This window comes from Ischnura elegans, chromosome 12 (assembly GCF_921293095.1).
Source record: "Ischnura elegans chromosome 12, ioIscEleg1.1, whole genome shotgun sequence".
Classification (NCBI taxonomy): domain Eukaryota; kingdom Metazoa; phylum Arthropoda; class Insecta; order Odonata; family Coenagrionidae; genus Ischnura; species Ischnura elegans.
The window spans coordinates 45,011,920-45,028,829 of NC_060257.1; the positions used below are offsets into that span (position 1 = coordinate 45,011,920).

A 16,910-nucleotide genomic window follows, 5' to 3' on the forward strand; every position below is an offset into this window, starting at 1 on the left:
TCGAAGTGCGAAATTCGATCGGATATTCGTTTTCTGAATGCGAGACACGTTAAACCTCAACGACAAATAGAGATGAGAGGTTTATGGCGAGTCAATGGTGAGAAAATGGGTTTTGCAGTTTTCAGTGGAGAATGTGGTTTTCATTGACGGCAAAGTTCGACCACACACTGCGAATGTGACAAAATGACTCCCACAGGACTTTTGCTGTGAGATTTTTTTGCCATCGTCCCTAGAGCCCCGACATCGCTCCAAGCGACTTTCATTTGTTTCTGTATCTGAAGTCTTATGTTGGCGGTCAGCGTTACAACCATAGAGGTTCTACGGGTACTTCTATGGATACAAAAGAATTGAAAAATTGAAAGAAAATCGTACATCACGGTTGATTACACAGGCGAAATCATTCTACGAAGAGGGTACTATGAAAAACTTCTACCATGCTATTGCAGATGTCTGGAAAATTACGCTATGTCGAAAAATGTAAGAATGGTTCATATTTGCGATAAATTTCTTTAGATAAATCGATTTCTTGACCCCAACTTATATGGTAATTAATAGTCCTTGAATACAGGTCGGGGAATTGAAATGCTAAAATGTTTGACGACGTTTCGATATTTTCTCATGTCTTCGTCAGGGCTATGAATAATGGTTACAATAAATTAATGCACGAAGGCATCAACGATTTTACAATAATAAAATTAAAAAATATAAATTTACTCATTTGTACATAAATCAAAAAAGAAAAGACTAGAATTATTTTGACATAGCGTTTTTGCACTTAATTTATCGATTGTAACTAGGCTAGTATCGTAAAATATCGTTGTTACCCTCAATTTGGATTTACTAAATGTAACTAACTTTTTCTGGGAATGCTAATATCTGATCTTTTATTGCAGTTATTATTAATTTTATACATATGAAATAATTAAAAATTATAAGTTTACAATGGGTTGCATCGGAAAAACATACTTTTTTACGAACAATTTTCGGGTACCGTATCTACTACGGCTATCAAGAATGGAAATACGTTGCCTAAGTTCTGTTTTGGCTGCATAAAATAATTGATAGCATCTCTTATTGTGAAAAAGACAAGTGATTTATTTTTAGACTAGCAGGCCATCCGGCGTTGCTTGGTAAGAATAGTAACCAGAGAAGGGGAAACTAAGAACTTGGAATTCATGGTCATATTGACCTCTCAAGGGGAAAATATGAAAGAAAGTAAGTTGAAACAAGGGCGTACCCAGGATGAAAACTAAGGGGGGGGGGGAAGTCATGGCTGTTCAAGTTGTAGGTAAGATTTAAGCATGGAAAAGGTGAATGAAATCAACATTTTAAGGAAACTGTAGCAGCTCTTTATTGTTTTTTTTTAATTATTTGCTTGAAAAAATATTATTTTCCTGAAAGACATTTTGCCTCTAGGGGGAGGGACAGCTGCCCCCTCCTGCCTCTCGCTGGGTACTCCAATAAGAGGAAACACGTTTTGTTGGAAAGAAAGGTTATAAGGACAGCAAGGTTATTCGCGGGTCATATGCCTATGAACGGTGGATTTGCGAAAAAAGGCAATATTGGAACTGTAAGTCGCCAAATCGGCATTCACCTCGCACCCAGCGTGCACGAAGATATACAAACATGGCGGAGTGAATGGGGATGTTACTGGAAGGTGAGAAAGTAAGCAGGGGGTGGGGAATGTGTGCAAGGTGGCGCTGAGCGCACTTGCAGGGTAATGAAAAACGACGCAAAAGACGCGTCGGACGCAACCGAAAGTAGCAGCACGGGGCTTAGGAGCATGAGATGCATCTACTCTACTAACTTTGGTCGCAATCCATGCAGCCGTATGGAAATGCATTGCAGACAGTCTTCTTTAATACACATAAAGATATTGATATATAAATTTCTAGGGATGTGCGAGTAGTACTTTTTGATCTCGAGTCGAGTTGAAAACTACTCGCGAGTATCGAGTCGAGTATAGTAATTTCTGAACCAGGCAATACAACATTGCATGCACCAACATATTATAATTTTTCCGGAAGATAATGAGGAAAGTTGATGGTAAATGTGTCAGAATTAGGAGAGGAATGAAAAAATGCGTCTTAAACAGTTGCATAAGCACAATTAAAATTAATTAACCTCTAGTAATATGCCGTCAAAATAAATGCATTTGCACAATTGTAATAAATATTATTTACGCAAATGAATCCGGTATTATTTCATCCTCTCAAATACTCATGCAGAAAAACCAATTGTTTTATAAGTTCAGACAGCAGGTTATGACTCCCCAAGTGACAGAATCACTGACAGCATAAATATTTCTTTCGCTACACACTTGCGTGGCTGGACATTGGAACGACTGGAACGACTTTAAAACAATATTATCACATGAATTTCATGATAGCGCCCCCTATCGGCAGATTTCTGAACTTACTGACAGTGGCGGATACAGATGGGGGGCGCCCCTCTTTGTGGGGCCGCCCGTATTGCCAAACATTGCAGAACCACAATTTTATATTTTTTATATCAAAATATAGCATTGACTTGAATTTTTACATAATCACTCTCATTAAAACTTCTTGAATTTTGCATGTGATTTGATTATTTTTTATTACGATAAAAGTAAAGGTAACTTTTGGAGGTACAAAGGTAACAAGGTATATTTTGCCCCCCCCCCTCTTGAGTTTTTTCTGTATTCGCTACTGCCTACTATCGTTGACAACTCTGTGCCCGAAACTACTCGACTCGACTCGAAATTTGAAATACTACTCGAATCATTCGAGTCGAATACCATTCGACTCGACTCGAATTTTCTAGTACTCGCACATCCCTATAAATTTCTTTCTTTTATCTCTACGAGTTCTTTTCTTATTTCAAAACGGAGCTTACTTTCTGAACATACCTCTAATTATAGTGGCAGGAGAGGATGAAGGAGGGAACAAGGGGGGATCAGTGGAGGGGGGTCGGCAAACTGATCTTTGCCTCCCCTGACAAACTCCGGCTCCAGTACTCGCAAACACATGGATCGCTGCTCAATCGAAAGCAGCGGCATCGGTATATCCATCGTCACCCTTTTCACTCTCCCCACCTCCACGTGTCCTCCAACCATTACCCTGGCTCTTCTATTCTCGTTCGGCATCAAAACAAACAAGTGGAAGAGTGAAAGATAACAAAAAGAACACGCGCCCTAATTCTCTTTCAGTCTCGCGAAATGGGTTTTTATTTATCTTCCAGCTAATATACATTCGTGATGCAAAGCAGCTATTCGTGGGTAGGAAAATATGGCGCTGCCACTGTTGACGCGTAGTCGAGTTTGGAATGGGTTAACTAAACTTCTACAAGAGATACGCAAAAATTATTCGCATAATTATTTTTCTTGTTTAATACTAAGTAATTTAAGATACGCGTTTTACAAGTAGTAGTTCGTTACAATCACGGTTGTAAGAAAGTCACCCGTTTTGTAGGGTGTTCGAGCGAAGCACCGACTTTGACCGCTTGTTAGCTTAGCACATTTTCTTCAAACATTGTTCATAAGTTAAATATTGTTTTGCTATGAAAGATGCTATCAATTTTTTATGAGGACAAAACTGAACTAAGGCGATAAAGTTTCATTAGATCTGTCGGCGTGAAAATTATGTGCCGCTGTACTTTGCAAATTTATATCTGGACTTCAGTGCATGCCATAATAATAAATGATACGTTATTTAAAGGAAATTTTATTTTAAATTCTGATTTTTTTTCATGAAAAATTCAAAAATATAAACACGCGAGTACAATAAATGACTCCGCGCACCATAAAATTAGCCGTTTTGTCAACTTCATGAACTTTGTAACTCAGCCAAGGGAAAACTACTTCATCTGCATTCCTCTTCCACAATAAGTAGCAAACATTAATGTTGATTAATAAAATGGCTTTTATGTATTTTTAGAACTCATATTTTGTTGTAAAATAACGAAAATGTTTAAACACTATCTAGTCCTACAGTCCGCCCCGAAAGAAAAAATAAAATAATAGAAAGGCCGGCCTGAATGGAGATGGTTAAGTGGTCAGAGAGGGGAAGAAATTACTGAATTCTAGACATAGTGGGCAAGGCGAGAAATTTTTAAACGGTATTGTGGAGATGGAGGATGAGGCGGGTACCAAGTGAGGAAGGGACACTAAAAATCGTGTTAGATGGAAAAATATTACTAAGCTAAGGCTGGGAAGGAAAGGAATAGAATTTAAAGATAAAAGAAAGGGTTAAGGTCTTATTTTCAATTGAGAATGGAAATTAAATTTTTGAGAGCAGAAAGGTGCGAAGATTCTCAAAATACTTTGTGTGATTAGAGCTGAAAGAAACTTAAGTGAAATTTGAAAAAATTAGAAAATTTTTTGTTTCTCATACTCTTCTCGTTAAGTTTCCCACACGCATTCATGGAAACATAGGCATATTTGGGGGGAGGGGCACGTCCCCCCCAGACGCCTAGTAAACAAACAAAATTTTAATACGGTTATCATTAACCCCTTCCACTTCAATTTATTTTCTGCATACCGTGCTCCTATCCTCTATTTACATGTCTGTGGTTCTTTTTAAATGGAGTGGTAGCTAATGAAATAATATTTCGTAGTTTGTAATCAACCTGGAACAGTGAAATAAAAAGTGGTTATTATTATTATAGTATTCTACCGATTAAGGTAGGTTTCCATGGAGTACGCAAGAAGTGATCTGGGAGCCTCCCTTTCCTTCCAGCACTGCCTTCTTTAACTCACAGTAAGGCCTACTCTCTTTCAATCTATCTAAAAATCCTATTCTTCTCCTTCCCCTCCCTCGTTTCCCTAACATTCTACCCTCTAGCACCATTTTCAACATCCCCTCACCACTAAGCACTAACCCCATCCATACCTTCTGTCTCCTCCGTATCTCATCTAAAAGCTGCCTCTCCTCGCCAACCATATCCAGCACTTCGTCGTTCCTTTTCCTCTCCGTCCATTTCACCCTCTCCATTCTTCTCCATACCCACATCTCGAATGCCTCCAATCTTCTCTCGTCTTCTTTCCTTAGTGTCCACGTTTCCGCACCGTAGAGAGCTACACTCCAGATCAAACTCTTCACTAACCTTTTCTTTAAACTCTTACATAACGATCCTCTTAGAAGCTCCTTCCGGTTCATGAACGCCTCCTTCGCTAATGCAATTCTCTTCCTAATGTCCTTACTACTGTATCCGTTTTCCTCTAACGTACTGCCTAAATAGTTGAATTGCTCAACCTGCTCAAGTTTTTCACCACCCATCTTTATCTTAAGTCTCACATTCCTCGCTCGTGATGCTTTACAAAACCGCATTACCTTAGTTTTCTTGTGATTAATCCTCATCCCATATTCCTCGCAACGCTCGTATAACGCATCCACTAGAGCCTGAAGCCCCCTTGCTGACTGGCTAATCAGCGCCTGATCATCCGCGAATCTCACTGATTTGAACATCATTCCTCCCACTTTTATTCCAGCTTCTAACTCATCCCATGCTTCCCTTACCATCTCTTCAGCGTACACGTTAAAGAGCAGCGGCGACAGAGGACAGCCTTGCCTCACACCTCGGCCAATGCTTGCCCACCCGGATTCTCCGTCCGCTACCCTCACTTGCGCAGTCTGGGCCATATACAGATTACGAATCAGTCGTCTATCCCTCCAATCTACACCTATTCTCTTCAGAATATCCATTAACTTCACCCAGTTCACTCTATCAAACGCTTTTTCAAAATCCACGAAACACGCATATACGTCCTGGTCGTATTCTAGGTTCCTCTCCACGAGGGACCTCATTATTGCTATTGCATCACGAGTTGACTTCCCCTTTCTGAAACCAAATTGATCTTCGCCCAAATACTCGTTTGCCCTCGCCTCCATTCGTCTGTTCAATATCCTCAGCACCACTTTCGCCGCATGCGATATTAAGCTGATAGTCCTATAATCTCCGCATTCCACAGCTTTCTTCTTTTTCGGAAGCGGAATTAAAACCGTCTTCACGAAATCTTCCGGCCAGCATCCCTCCTCATAGATCCTGCGCACTAGTTCGAAAAACCTATTCTTACCTTCCTTCCCTAGATTCTTCAGAAGCTCACACGGGATATTGTCCACGCCTACTGCTTTCCTAGCCTTCATATCACGAAGTGCTCTCTCTATTTCCGAATCTAATATCCCCGGCCCATGATTATCCTCATCCACTGCACTTTCCTCCTCTAGAGTCAATCTCTCTGGTCTGTTCATTCCGTCATACAGGTCCTCCACGTATTCCTTCCATCTACTCTGTACCTCTTCTCGCTCGGTTAGCATCCACCCATCTTTGGCCTTAATTTTAGACATGGCTTGTCCTCTTTTGCCACCCGATAGCGACTTAACTTTGGCGTACAACGCGCCTATTTCTCCATCCTTCTGGAACTTTTCCATTTCCCCACACTGTCTTTTCCACCAAGCCTCCCTTGCCCTCTTAGTTTCACGTCGTAATCGATTATTCAGTTCCCTATACATTCTTTTTCCCTGTTCCGTGTCCACGTTCTTCCACTTCCTCCTCTCCTCCAATTCCCTTATCATGTTCTCCGTTACCCACGGCTTCTTTATCCTTCTACTGTCAACGTAACCAATTGACTTCTCCGCCGCTTTGACTATTCCCGTTTTAATATTATCCCATCTTTCCTCAACAGTCTTAGTACTTTCAATCTCCCGTATACTAATGTCCACTAGTTCCTGATATTCTCTCCTCATACTCCCCTTCAGGGCTCCTACGTTCCATTTCTTCGCCTTCCTAACTTTCATAAGTCTTTTGAATCTTACATTGCATTTCATGAGTACTAGATTGTGGTCCGAATCCGCATCCACTGCGGGGAAGCTGCGCGAGTTTTTCACACTATTCCTAAACCTCTGTCTTACCATAATGTAGTCTATTTGATATCTCCCCACATCCCCTGGACTTTTCCACGTGTACCTTCGCCCTTTATGATGATTGAACCACGTGTTAGTGATGAATAATTTGTTTCTCCTACAAAATTCTGCTGCTTTCTCTCCCCTGTCGTTTCGTATTCCTAGACCAAAATCTCCTATTTCGTTTCCATCCCTCCCTTCCCCCACTGAGGCATTCCAGTCCCCCATCACTACCAGATTTTTCTTACCCGGTGTGTCTCTAATTATTTCCTCGAGCTGTTCATACACCTCATCTACTTCTTCTTCCCTATGATTGCTAGTGGGCATGTAAACTTGGACCACCACCAGGTTGGTGGGCCGCGCCTCAATTTCTACCACCAGAATCCTATCGCTTACCTGGTCTATACCTACCACACGCTTACCCATCTTCCCGTTTAATACTAAAGCTACCCCTCGCTGGCTCTCTTCCCCTCCACTATATATAACCCTATACCCATCACTCCAATAGTCCCCGCCATCCCTCCACCTCACCTCGCATAATCCTAATATATCTATCCTCCCTTTATCCATTTCCCTTTTGATATTTTCTAACTTTCCCGCCCTCATCATAGTCCTCACATTCCACGTCCCCACATTTATAGCCGACTTCTTCTTCTCCATCTTCTTGGTCTTCTTTTCTTCCTTCTCCATTGCTGCTGCAGCTGATGATGATGATGATAAGTCTCTGCAAGGATTTCGCATGTTGGCGACCCCGAGGACCTTGCCGACCTCGCTGCCGTGCCCGACACCCGCCCTTTGCGGACGGGTCCCGGGCGATGAGATTCCGAGGCTCATTTGGTTGTACTCCATGTGTTCAGGGAAGAGATAGTTGGTAGGGTTTCCCACTTCCATTCCAACAGTGTTTTTTACGTGACACCATCACGTGGACTACCTTTCGTCTGGCTCCTACCCTTCGACCTATCTGGCATGGGTGGCCCTACCGGGAATAATTTAGAATTAATCCCGCCAGTGCAGCTCTAGGGGTCATAGGAACGCGCAAGCCTTTCCACCTCGACAAGGTTGTAGCCCAATGGAAAGGAAAAAGTGGTTATTATTTCATATTGTTCACCAACGAATCCTCCTCCCGCAAGGACCTCGAGTACACAGTCATTGATACTCGTATAAAATCATTTTATTCCTTCCAATGCATAATATTTCATGAAATATTTGTTATTAATGTATACTATGGATGTTTTTAACATTGTTAATTTTTCAAAATATCTATTCTTTGCCCTAAATTGCTTAAGTCTGATGACGAGTGTAACGTCGCGTCCTTGATGTTCGGCGTGATTATTATGCCATGGTCCTTGTATTATTTGCATTGATGTTTGAATTGTATTTTTATTTGTTTGTATTTTTATGTTTATACTGCTGTTTTGGGAGTTGAGGGCGCTATGATGATGGAGGAGTAAATAAGGGATTGTTATTAAGAGAGCCATATTGGATGCAGGAGAGAGAATAAAGCTCCAGAGATTATAGATGTCTATTATTGTTTGAGAAGCAAAAAATAAAAGGGTTGCGACATCACACGAGATACACTCGTCATTGTGCGATTTGGCATCAGAAGTTCATGACGAGATAGACTCGTCATTTCAGCGCAAGGGGTTAAGTTCGTTTTATTTCGTGGATTTAATATTAATAACTTTCCTAACTAAGTAAAGAGAATGTTGTCTACAGAAATTGTTGCGTTTTGTTTTTAATCTCAAATATGAGAGAACGTGTCAGACCCTTGTGCCCCCCCCCCCAGTAAAAAGTCCTGGATCCGCCACTGCAGGGAAACATGACATTTCTATCCTTTGACCGAATGAAAGCTAGTCGTGAGAATGCAGAATCCACTAACTCATATTTAACTGTTTAATATTCTATTTTCAGTTTTCTTGGATGAATATCTGTCAATCATACCACTTTTTTTAATAAAGCAACCAGAGTTTCGATGAATGGTCATTATTATCAGGTAAAAATTATTAGCTGACATAAATTTACGCCGTGTGCTGCTGTTTACTCATTGAAACCTGACTCGCTTTGTAAAAGTATCAATGGTATAAGTTAGAGGTGGGTTAAACTGTTCATTTTTATGAACCGTTCACTTTGATCCTGTTCAGTAAAAAGAACAGTTCAAAATATCGGTTCATAGTGAACAGGTAGGGTCATTCGGTAGAAAATATTGTTTATCATGCGTTTAGAGTACATGAAAGCTTAGTGTGGTGTGCAATTAATAGGTTATTACAAGCTTGCCAAAGTTTGCAGATACAAACAAGTAATTTGATGTAATTTGGAGCCAAATATGTGTTTCCCACTATCATCAGTTGAGAACTCTTAAGCGACGCAGGGTAAAATATAGATTAAACCAGTTAAAAGTAAATATCTGTACGACCAACCTAAGAAAAACATAAATAGTGGATACAATGTACACATTTTATATTGTCATCATATACTCTTTTTTAGTTATAGACTTATTTTTTGGCGCCTACGATGAAATTTTTTAAGTGCGATGTGATGTGAAATGTGGATGCATCTCCAAAAATATTGTTTAAAACGCGATTCATGAACTTAAGAAACGATTAAACACCTAGTTAGATGATGCACCTGAAAAAACTAAGTCCAAAGACTTTAATTTTTTCTCAAGTTCATGAATCGTGTTTTAAACAACATTTTTGGAGATGCATCCACATTGCACAATACAGCGCACTTAAAAAATTAAAATTTCATCGTAGGCGCCAAAAACTAAGTCCAAATATCAACTTGGTAAAGGGACCGAAAAAAATGTTCCACAATCATGAGTTCAATCGTTTCCTAAGTTCATGAATCACGTTTTAAACAATATTTTTGGAGATGCATCCACAGATCCACAAATGTTCAAAATACGAAATCAAAATGAACGCGATATCCCAACTGAACGCCCCGAGGAAACTAATATTTGATCTAATATTTCGAACGGTTCGAAAGAACTGATATTTTAAATATCAGTTCAAATATTAGTTATTTCGAACGGTTCGAAAGAACTAATATTTTAAATATCAGTTCAAATATTAGTTATTTCGAACGGTTCGAAAGAACTAATATTTTAAATATCAGTTCAAATATTAGTTGGAACGAACCGTTCAGTGGCTATCGGAGGGGAATAGTAGAGAAAGAAGGGGAGGGGCTCGGTCGTCTACGACGCACTTCGGCGGCCTTGGATGGCCTCCCTCGTAACCGCCATCTGTTGTACCCACAACGCACTTGCTCGAGTAAGCTGCAGTTCAAAATGCCTCTTGATGATCATACCTACTGTACCGAGTACGCCGCAATTGTGCAGTGCCGACATGAACAGTGAACAGGGTGTTTTAGAGAACGGTTCATTTTCGAACCGGTTCATTTCAGTGAACAGTTCGTTTTGGCAGTTCGGTTCTTCTTGACCCATCTCTAGTATAAGTAGTAGATATTCATCCAAGAAATCGTGATAATAGAAGGGATTACAATACCAAATATTATGCTTGATTTATAATGCAATGGGTGCAAGGGCGTACCCAGGATCAAAAACAGGGGGGGGGCAAGTAATGGTCGTTCAAGTTGTAACATTTTAACAAAGGTGAATGAAACCAACATTTTAAGAAAATTTTAACAGCGCTTTATTAGTTTTGAAAATATTTGCTCGAAAAAATTATTTTAGTTACTTGCATTATTATACTAATATCATTTTTGGTGGGTTTAAAGAAAATTTGTTGAAAACTTTCGTTTCAATCAAGTCCTGATTTTCCTAAAAACTTATGCGATTTTTGCTTCTTGGGGGTGGGGGGGCTGGGGGGGGTGGGGGGGGGATGAATTTTGTTGTGCCAAATGACCCAGACCGAAGAAGGCGGTGGCACGACGCTGCACGGAGACAGCACATTCCTTCAGAAATTGGCTGTTATAGAATTTGTGTGGGCCTTTTTAGTGTAAGTCACTTATGCGCCTCAAAGAGATTTAGCCCTTCCGCGCCAGACCTTCGTTGAAGGAAATTCTTCCTCAATACGAGTCTCTTGAAAGTTTTCTTTACTCCTCTGTACGAAGCCTTTCCATGGAACTTCTTCCATGACCTTTCCTCGTCGACTAAAGGCAGTGGGTCCCTCCCGAGACATTTTTGGACCCAACTCGGTGGGGCGCCGATCCTTTTCCTCGGCCTCTGTCCCAGACCCTAGAGGGATTAAAAGCCCCTTCCTAGCACGAGTCCGCGGTCAACTAGCTAAAATATTAACGCAGAATATATGCAAATACTTGTTGTTCGTATCAATTTATTTTTTATTCAAAATGAATTTCGTGTTTTTTTCTGAGCGTGCAGAAATTTTAAACGAAATTCTAACGTTGATTTAGACGGATTTAATGTTTTTACTAGTTGTTTTATAACTCCGTTGAGATTAACGTTAGAATTTTGTTTGAAATTTCCATGTGGTCAGCAAAAAAAGATGAATTTATTTCTAGCATTGGATTTCAAAAGTAAGCAACAAATATTTTTTTGGAAAAAACACTGCAAATAACAGTAGTTGACTGCGTGGAGAGGATAGGAAAGGGTCGACCTGAGCGGCCGAAGAAGGGGCTGGGCTCGCGCTAAGGCGGATCACAAGGGGCGACTGCGTCCGTGGGTCTATTGTGTCCGCCACGGTCACTTTTTTCGACCTGTGCCGCACAGGCGCGGCATTCGTTGGTTAGGGTAAGAACATTCAGGACGCACTGGTGTGGCATTCGTAGTTGAGGAAAAAAAATCCTCGCCGCACAGGTACGGAATTCGGCGCGAAAGGGTTAGTTTCCATTTCTCTTTTTGTTATCTTTGGCCACACATAGCAAATAATTCGTATGTGCTTACATATATACGCACTCATCGGGAAAGTTTTCCTTGTAATTGCAAATATATCATTCTGCCTCAATTTATGTTGGATTTAATGATTGTTTCGTGTGCATTAAAGCACTAACAGTCTTAAGTCTTAACCATTTATAGACCAAACTAACTTATCAACTGTTTATTATTATTTTTTGCGTATCCTATTTATTTTACAATTAATTACGAGATATTACGAAAAAGAAAACGCGAACAAAAATTTAAAATGCGTTTTCATGGGAATCTGTGAAAAAATACTTTCCTGTAAAGTATTCTATAGTGTAGATGATTTTCTAACTGAAAATAATTTAAATGTATAATTGAAATGTGTTAATCCAAAAAAAATGTAAATTGTATGTATTGTATTTTTCATATTTTTTTCATGTTTTGATATTGTTAATTATATTTTTTTATTTATAAGGAATTTAAAACATGTTATATATTGACAAAGCCATGCATAATTCATATGCTTATGGTGACTGAATAAATTTATTAATTGAATTAAATTAATTGAATTGAATTGTTCCCAAATGGGAACACACCGCAACAAATTGCTATTGCTTGAAAAATAAATACACACTTGACAAAAAAACTAAGTTTAACAATGTAATATACGAGTATATTGATCTTTTGAATAAATGAGCATTTGTTACTGGAGAGAAAGTGTAGAGAAAGATATCGAATAAATCACATACTGAATACAGAGGTGATGAAAATAACCAATTTTGAAAAGGTTTAGCTAACGACCAATTTATATAATAGTCATACCATTCACTTAAAAAAATACTTCCATACTTAATTTACGTAGCAAAAGCTATAAAAGTAATCGCATATAAGGATTATAATTTTCATGATTTTTTTATATATCTGTTCCCAAAAGGGAATATTGGACTGTAAACAGTTAATCTACTCTCACATCTCATCAAACAAGTGTATTTCAACGGTGCCAGTGCAAATAAAATAAACGGTAGTATCTCGTGAATTACTATATTTTTCTTTTTCTTGCCGCTTATGATATCATGCCCTTATCATTTCAAAGAACGTATCACTTCTGCTCGACTGGTTGTACCTCCATCGTATTTCATGCCTGACGTATTTTTTTAAGTTTTCGGTATTATATTGATAATTTCTGGGCATAAACAATACACCGTTATCAATAATGGCCTCAACATCGATACTATTTTTTCATATCTGAGGTGGAGGTGATTATCACCTGAGTGTACTGTGATTCAGCTCACGATTTCATAATACTATCGTTGGTCATGTCATATAATTCGTCAAAAAATCATAACAATGTATGACCGATGACCCAGAAATGTTTACTAAAGATGATACTAAAATTTTTTTTCGACTTATTCTTCGTGAAAGAAAGACTGAACGAGAGGGAGTGACGCGTCATCTTAAGTGACTTCGCCTCAGAATTCACTCTACCTCAAACTTTATTCGCCCCAACGCATCTGGTCCATAATCGAGATAAATGCCCTCAAAGAGGGAGTTATAGACGTACTGGCTGATAAATGGATACACACGGATTCTCTGGAAACCTTCCAGCTACTTAAAAATTCTTTTCTTTCGAGCTCCTCCAAGATGTCTGCCGTCATAAAGTTGAGCATCGTATGCACCCTTAGGATTCAATCTTCTTTTCTATATATAGCTCTCTGTTTAACTAACATTTCAATAGCGATCTGGTAAATAGGCGGACACTTATGTTTTCAGTAAAAATTATTGAAAATTTATACTTTTTCTATTCTCAAAATGAAATTTATGTTCATGAACTAAAATTTGGTTACTTTCAAATGACGGGAACCAGTGTTGCAAGGACCTGAAATTTGAATTTTTAGTGGTTGAATAAACTGCATTCCTACATCAATCGTGACATCCGACTTTCGAAGCGGCTGTTGTACGGTTAGTTGAAGTTTGGCGTCCGATTGTAAAATGAGCCCACTTTTTCTTTGAAGGTTTGTGTGGTAAAACACGCCATCTGAGTATTAATTAAATTACACTATGCAATATTTCCTATAGAAATATTGTATAGTGTAATTTACCTATACTTTATACTATAATTAATTATAGTATATATAATGGTGTAATTACACGATTCAATATTTGCTATAAAATTATATAATAGTGTCATTACTTTTATCTTCTGACACCTTTAATTAATTTATTTTTATATAAACTTATTAAAATGAGTACGTTGTAAATGAAGCAGCTGATGAAAACAAAGAATGTCATAAGTTTCAACAAAATTGGTACAAGTTATCTGAGGAATTTATTTATTATCTGAGGAATATATTTACTTATTTATTTATATGAGCTCGTAAATGCGAATTTTAAAATAAACGCATAACTGTGTCTGGCATAAAATTACAACAACAACAACAACATAATCAAGTTCACCATGTGCAGCTAAGTTCCTCCTTAAATGAAAAACTTTGGCGCACATGATAAAGTTGTTGCAACATAGACACGCATCGTCGAAAAATTTTAACGACAAAAATTCTAAAATCAAGCTATTCATTATTTCCCATAGAAATATAATGGTTGAGGCCAGTTACTTTTTCTCCGAACTTTTCCAACACTGAATGTGACGCCCCTGAGTCATATACGCCCAAGGCCGTAGCCGTAAAATATTGTCGGGGGGGGGGGGGGTTCTTGGAATCGTAGACAAAAATAAAATTATTTTATAAGATAAATGAAATAGCGTATACGGTTAAATATACATATTTATTATAAACCCTTAAAGTAAAATATAAAAATATTGTTATTAAATTGAATTTAGCCGACTATCTTTCTTTGAAGCGAACAAATGAATTAACTCCTGGGTGTCGAAGTCAAACCTCAGTAGGCTCATAAGTCACTCACCTCTCTACTAATTCACAGCTCTATTATTTCACACATTGCACTACAACTACACTCACTGCACCTACTAATTCGCTTAGATAATTATTGACTTAAGTCGCATTGGACTAATAGATGTCCCTGCGCCGCTATATAATATCGTCGTGTGATCACCAAGCGAGCATAAAGTATCTATTTATTTTTTTCATTTCGGGGGGGGATCAATCCCCCTTGAACCCCCCCCCCTGGCTACGGCCTTGTATACGCCCATACGGCCCGCAAATTCTGTGCGAAACGTTTCACTCACCACGTGACGCCTTTCTCCTTCAAGAAAGCCACCGAGTACCCGAAGAGGCTGTCGCCGCACCCGCTGGGATGCGATATGACCTCGGCATTCCGAACGTCAAAGTTGAAGGCGTCGACGGAGATGCTCAGAAAGATGAAGGTCCATAGATGTGAAGCAAATCGCAAATTCCGCTTCCCGATCGCGAAAATCGTTGCGTCGCGGATACTCCTGGAGCTGGCGTCTGGCATTTCGCCGGGACGGTGAGTAGGTAACTGTTCGCGTTGGCTGGAGGCGAAGATTCTACCACTCAAGGGGAAGCTCCCAATCGAAGGGGGGGGGGGGGGGGGGAGGAGAGCTTCGAGTCAATGTTGTACACAGTGGCGTATATTTCGGGGGCTGACTCTTCCTTGCATTTGCTCCTGTAGGCAGGTCCGTGCTGGACCCTTTCTTGAGGCCGTTTTACATGGGGTACGGAATTGCGCAGGTTAGAGCTGCATTTATTTCGAAAATGGCGTGGAATTGCGCGAATGCATGAACGAAATTAGAATTAGAACAGGGGCTATTTTGCCGTCTCGCATCCACGCATTCTCGCATGTGTTCTAGCAATTCACCGCTTTAGACGACGCAATTTTGATTGCGCCTTCGCACGTAGGTACGTCATATTGCGCATTTCCATGTACCGTGTAATACGGCCTTTAGGGCAGTGGACGGCCAAGGGCAGAGGGCGCAGGCACTGTGCAAGTGGAGGACTACCGATATGATTCAGAATTAATTATAATAATTTAAATTATTGTTTTGTTTTTCTAAAGATGGTGTTAATTATCCTGTTAAATGAGACACGATTTAGAACAAGTTAACTGCTCAATACTGGAAATACAGTATCTAGTTGACCATAGGCGGATCTAGGGGTGGCACGGGGGCACGTGCTCTCCCCAGAACCTTGATGAAATATGGAAGATTTTAATAAAGTCCCATTATCATTGTGTTCGTTTTGTATTACGAGGTATTCTTGTGCCCTCCCAGAAAAAAATCCTGGACACGGCCTTGCTTGTGCCCCCCCCCCCAGAAACAAATCCTGGATCCGCCCCTGTAGTTGACATTAGTATACGGGAGATTGGAACTACACAGACTGTAGAGGAAGGGTGGGATATTGATATGGGATAGTAATAATGAGATAAAGAGGAGGCAGAAGGAATGAATAGAGTGAGTCCTTAGCGGGGATGGGATGTTAAAACGATGTTAGAGGGTAGAATGTTAGGTAAACGAGGGAGGGGAAGGAAGAGAAAAGGATATTTATATAGATTGAAAGGGAGTAGGCCTTACAGTGAATTGAAGACGGCATTGCTGGAAGGAAAGGAAGGCTCCCAGACTACTTCTTAAGTAATCCATGGAAACCTACCTTAATCAGTAGAATATTTTCACGAAACATCAAAATTCTCTCATTGTCAGTAACGCGAAAAAATATTTTGGTTGTTCCTGGGTAATTTTTCACCAATTAAATTGTACTCAAAAGGAAAAGTAGAAATTGAATTTATTCGTGTGCATTAAGAATTGATTTTTAGTAAAATTGAATAAGTCATTACAATATGATTGCTCTATTATTTCCTCTTTGCAACTCTCTAAAAAAGTGGTATCAACCGATGAGCTAATTCCGATGATTCTCTCTTTGTTTTTTCTGGAGATTAATTTTGCCATATGAATAATTTACTGCCAGAAACATTGATATTCTAATGGACATTTAAATGGCAAGGGGAGAGTGGACATACATTGAAATGAGCAGTGTAATAGTACATTCTTGAGGTAAAGCTGATTGAAGACTATTTAATGTACAGATCGAAGTATATCAAGTTTATTTCATGTATATTTTCCATTCATACGTCCATATATATGCATTTAGCTCGCGAAAAATAAATTAAAACCAGCCAAGTCGACCTAAAATAATTACAGCTGAAAAAAAAAGTGATTTAAAAGAAGCAGTTTCGAAGCTATCGAGCTTATCGATTTACCGTCAATCGATGGGTCGATAATGTTC

General features: G+C 39.3%; 1 protein-coding gene across 1 annotated transcript in view; it reads right to left on the reverse strand.

The window, feature by feature from the left end:
- The window catches only part of LOC124169659 (integrin alpha-4-like), a 38,393-nt gene extending 23,232 nt beyond the window's left edge, over nt 1–15,161 (reverse strand). Inside the window, exon 1 of the mRNA XM_046548311.1 lies at nt 14,900–15,161. Coding sequence (XP_046404267.1) covers nt 14,900–15,126 — 227 coding nt within the window. The 5' untranslated portion in view covers nt 15,127–15,161. The remainder of the gene's footprint in view (nt 1–14,899) is intronic.
- Nucleotides 15,162–16,910: the final 1,749 nt, after the last annotated feature.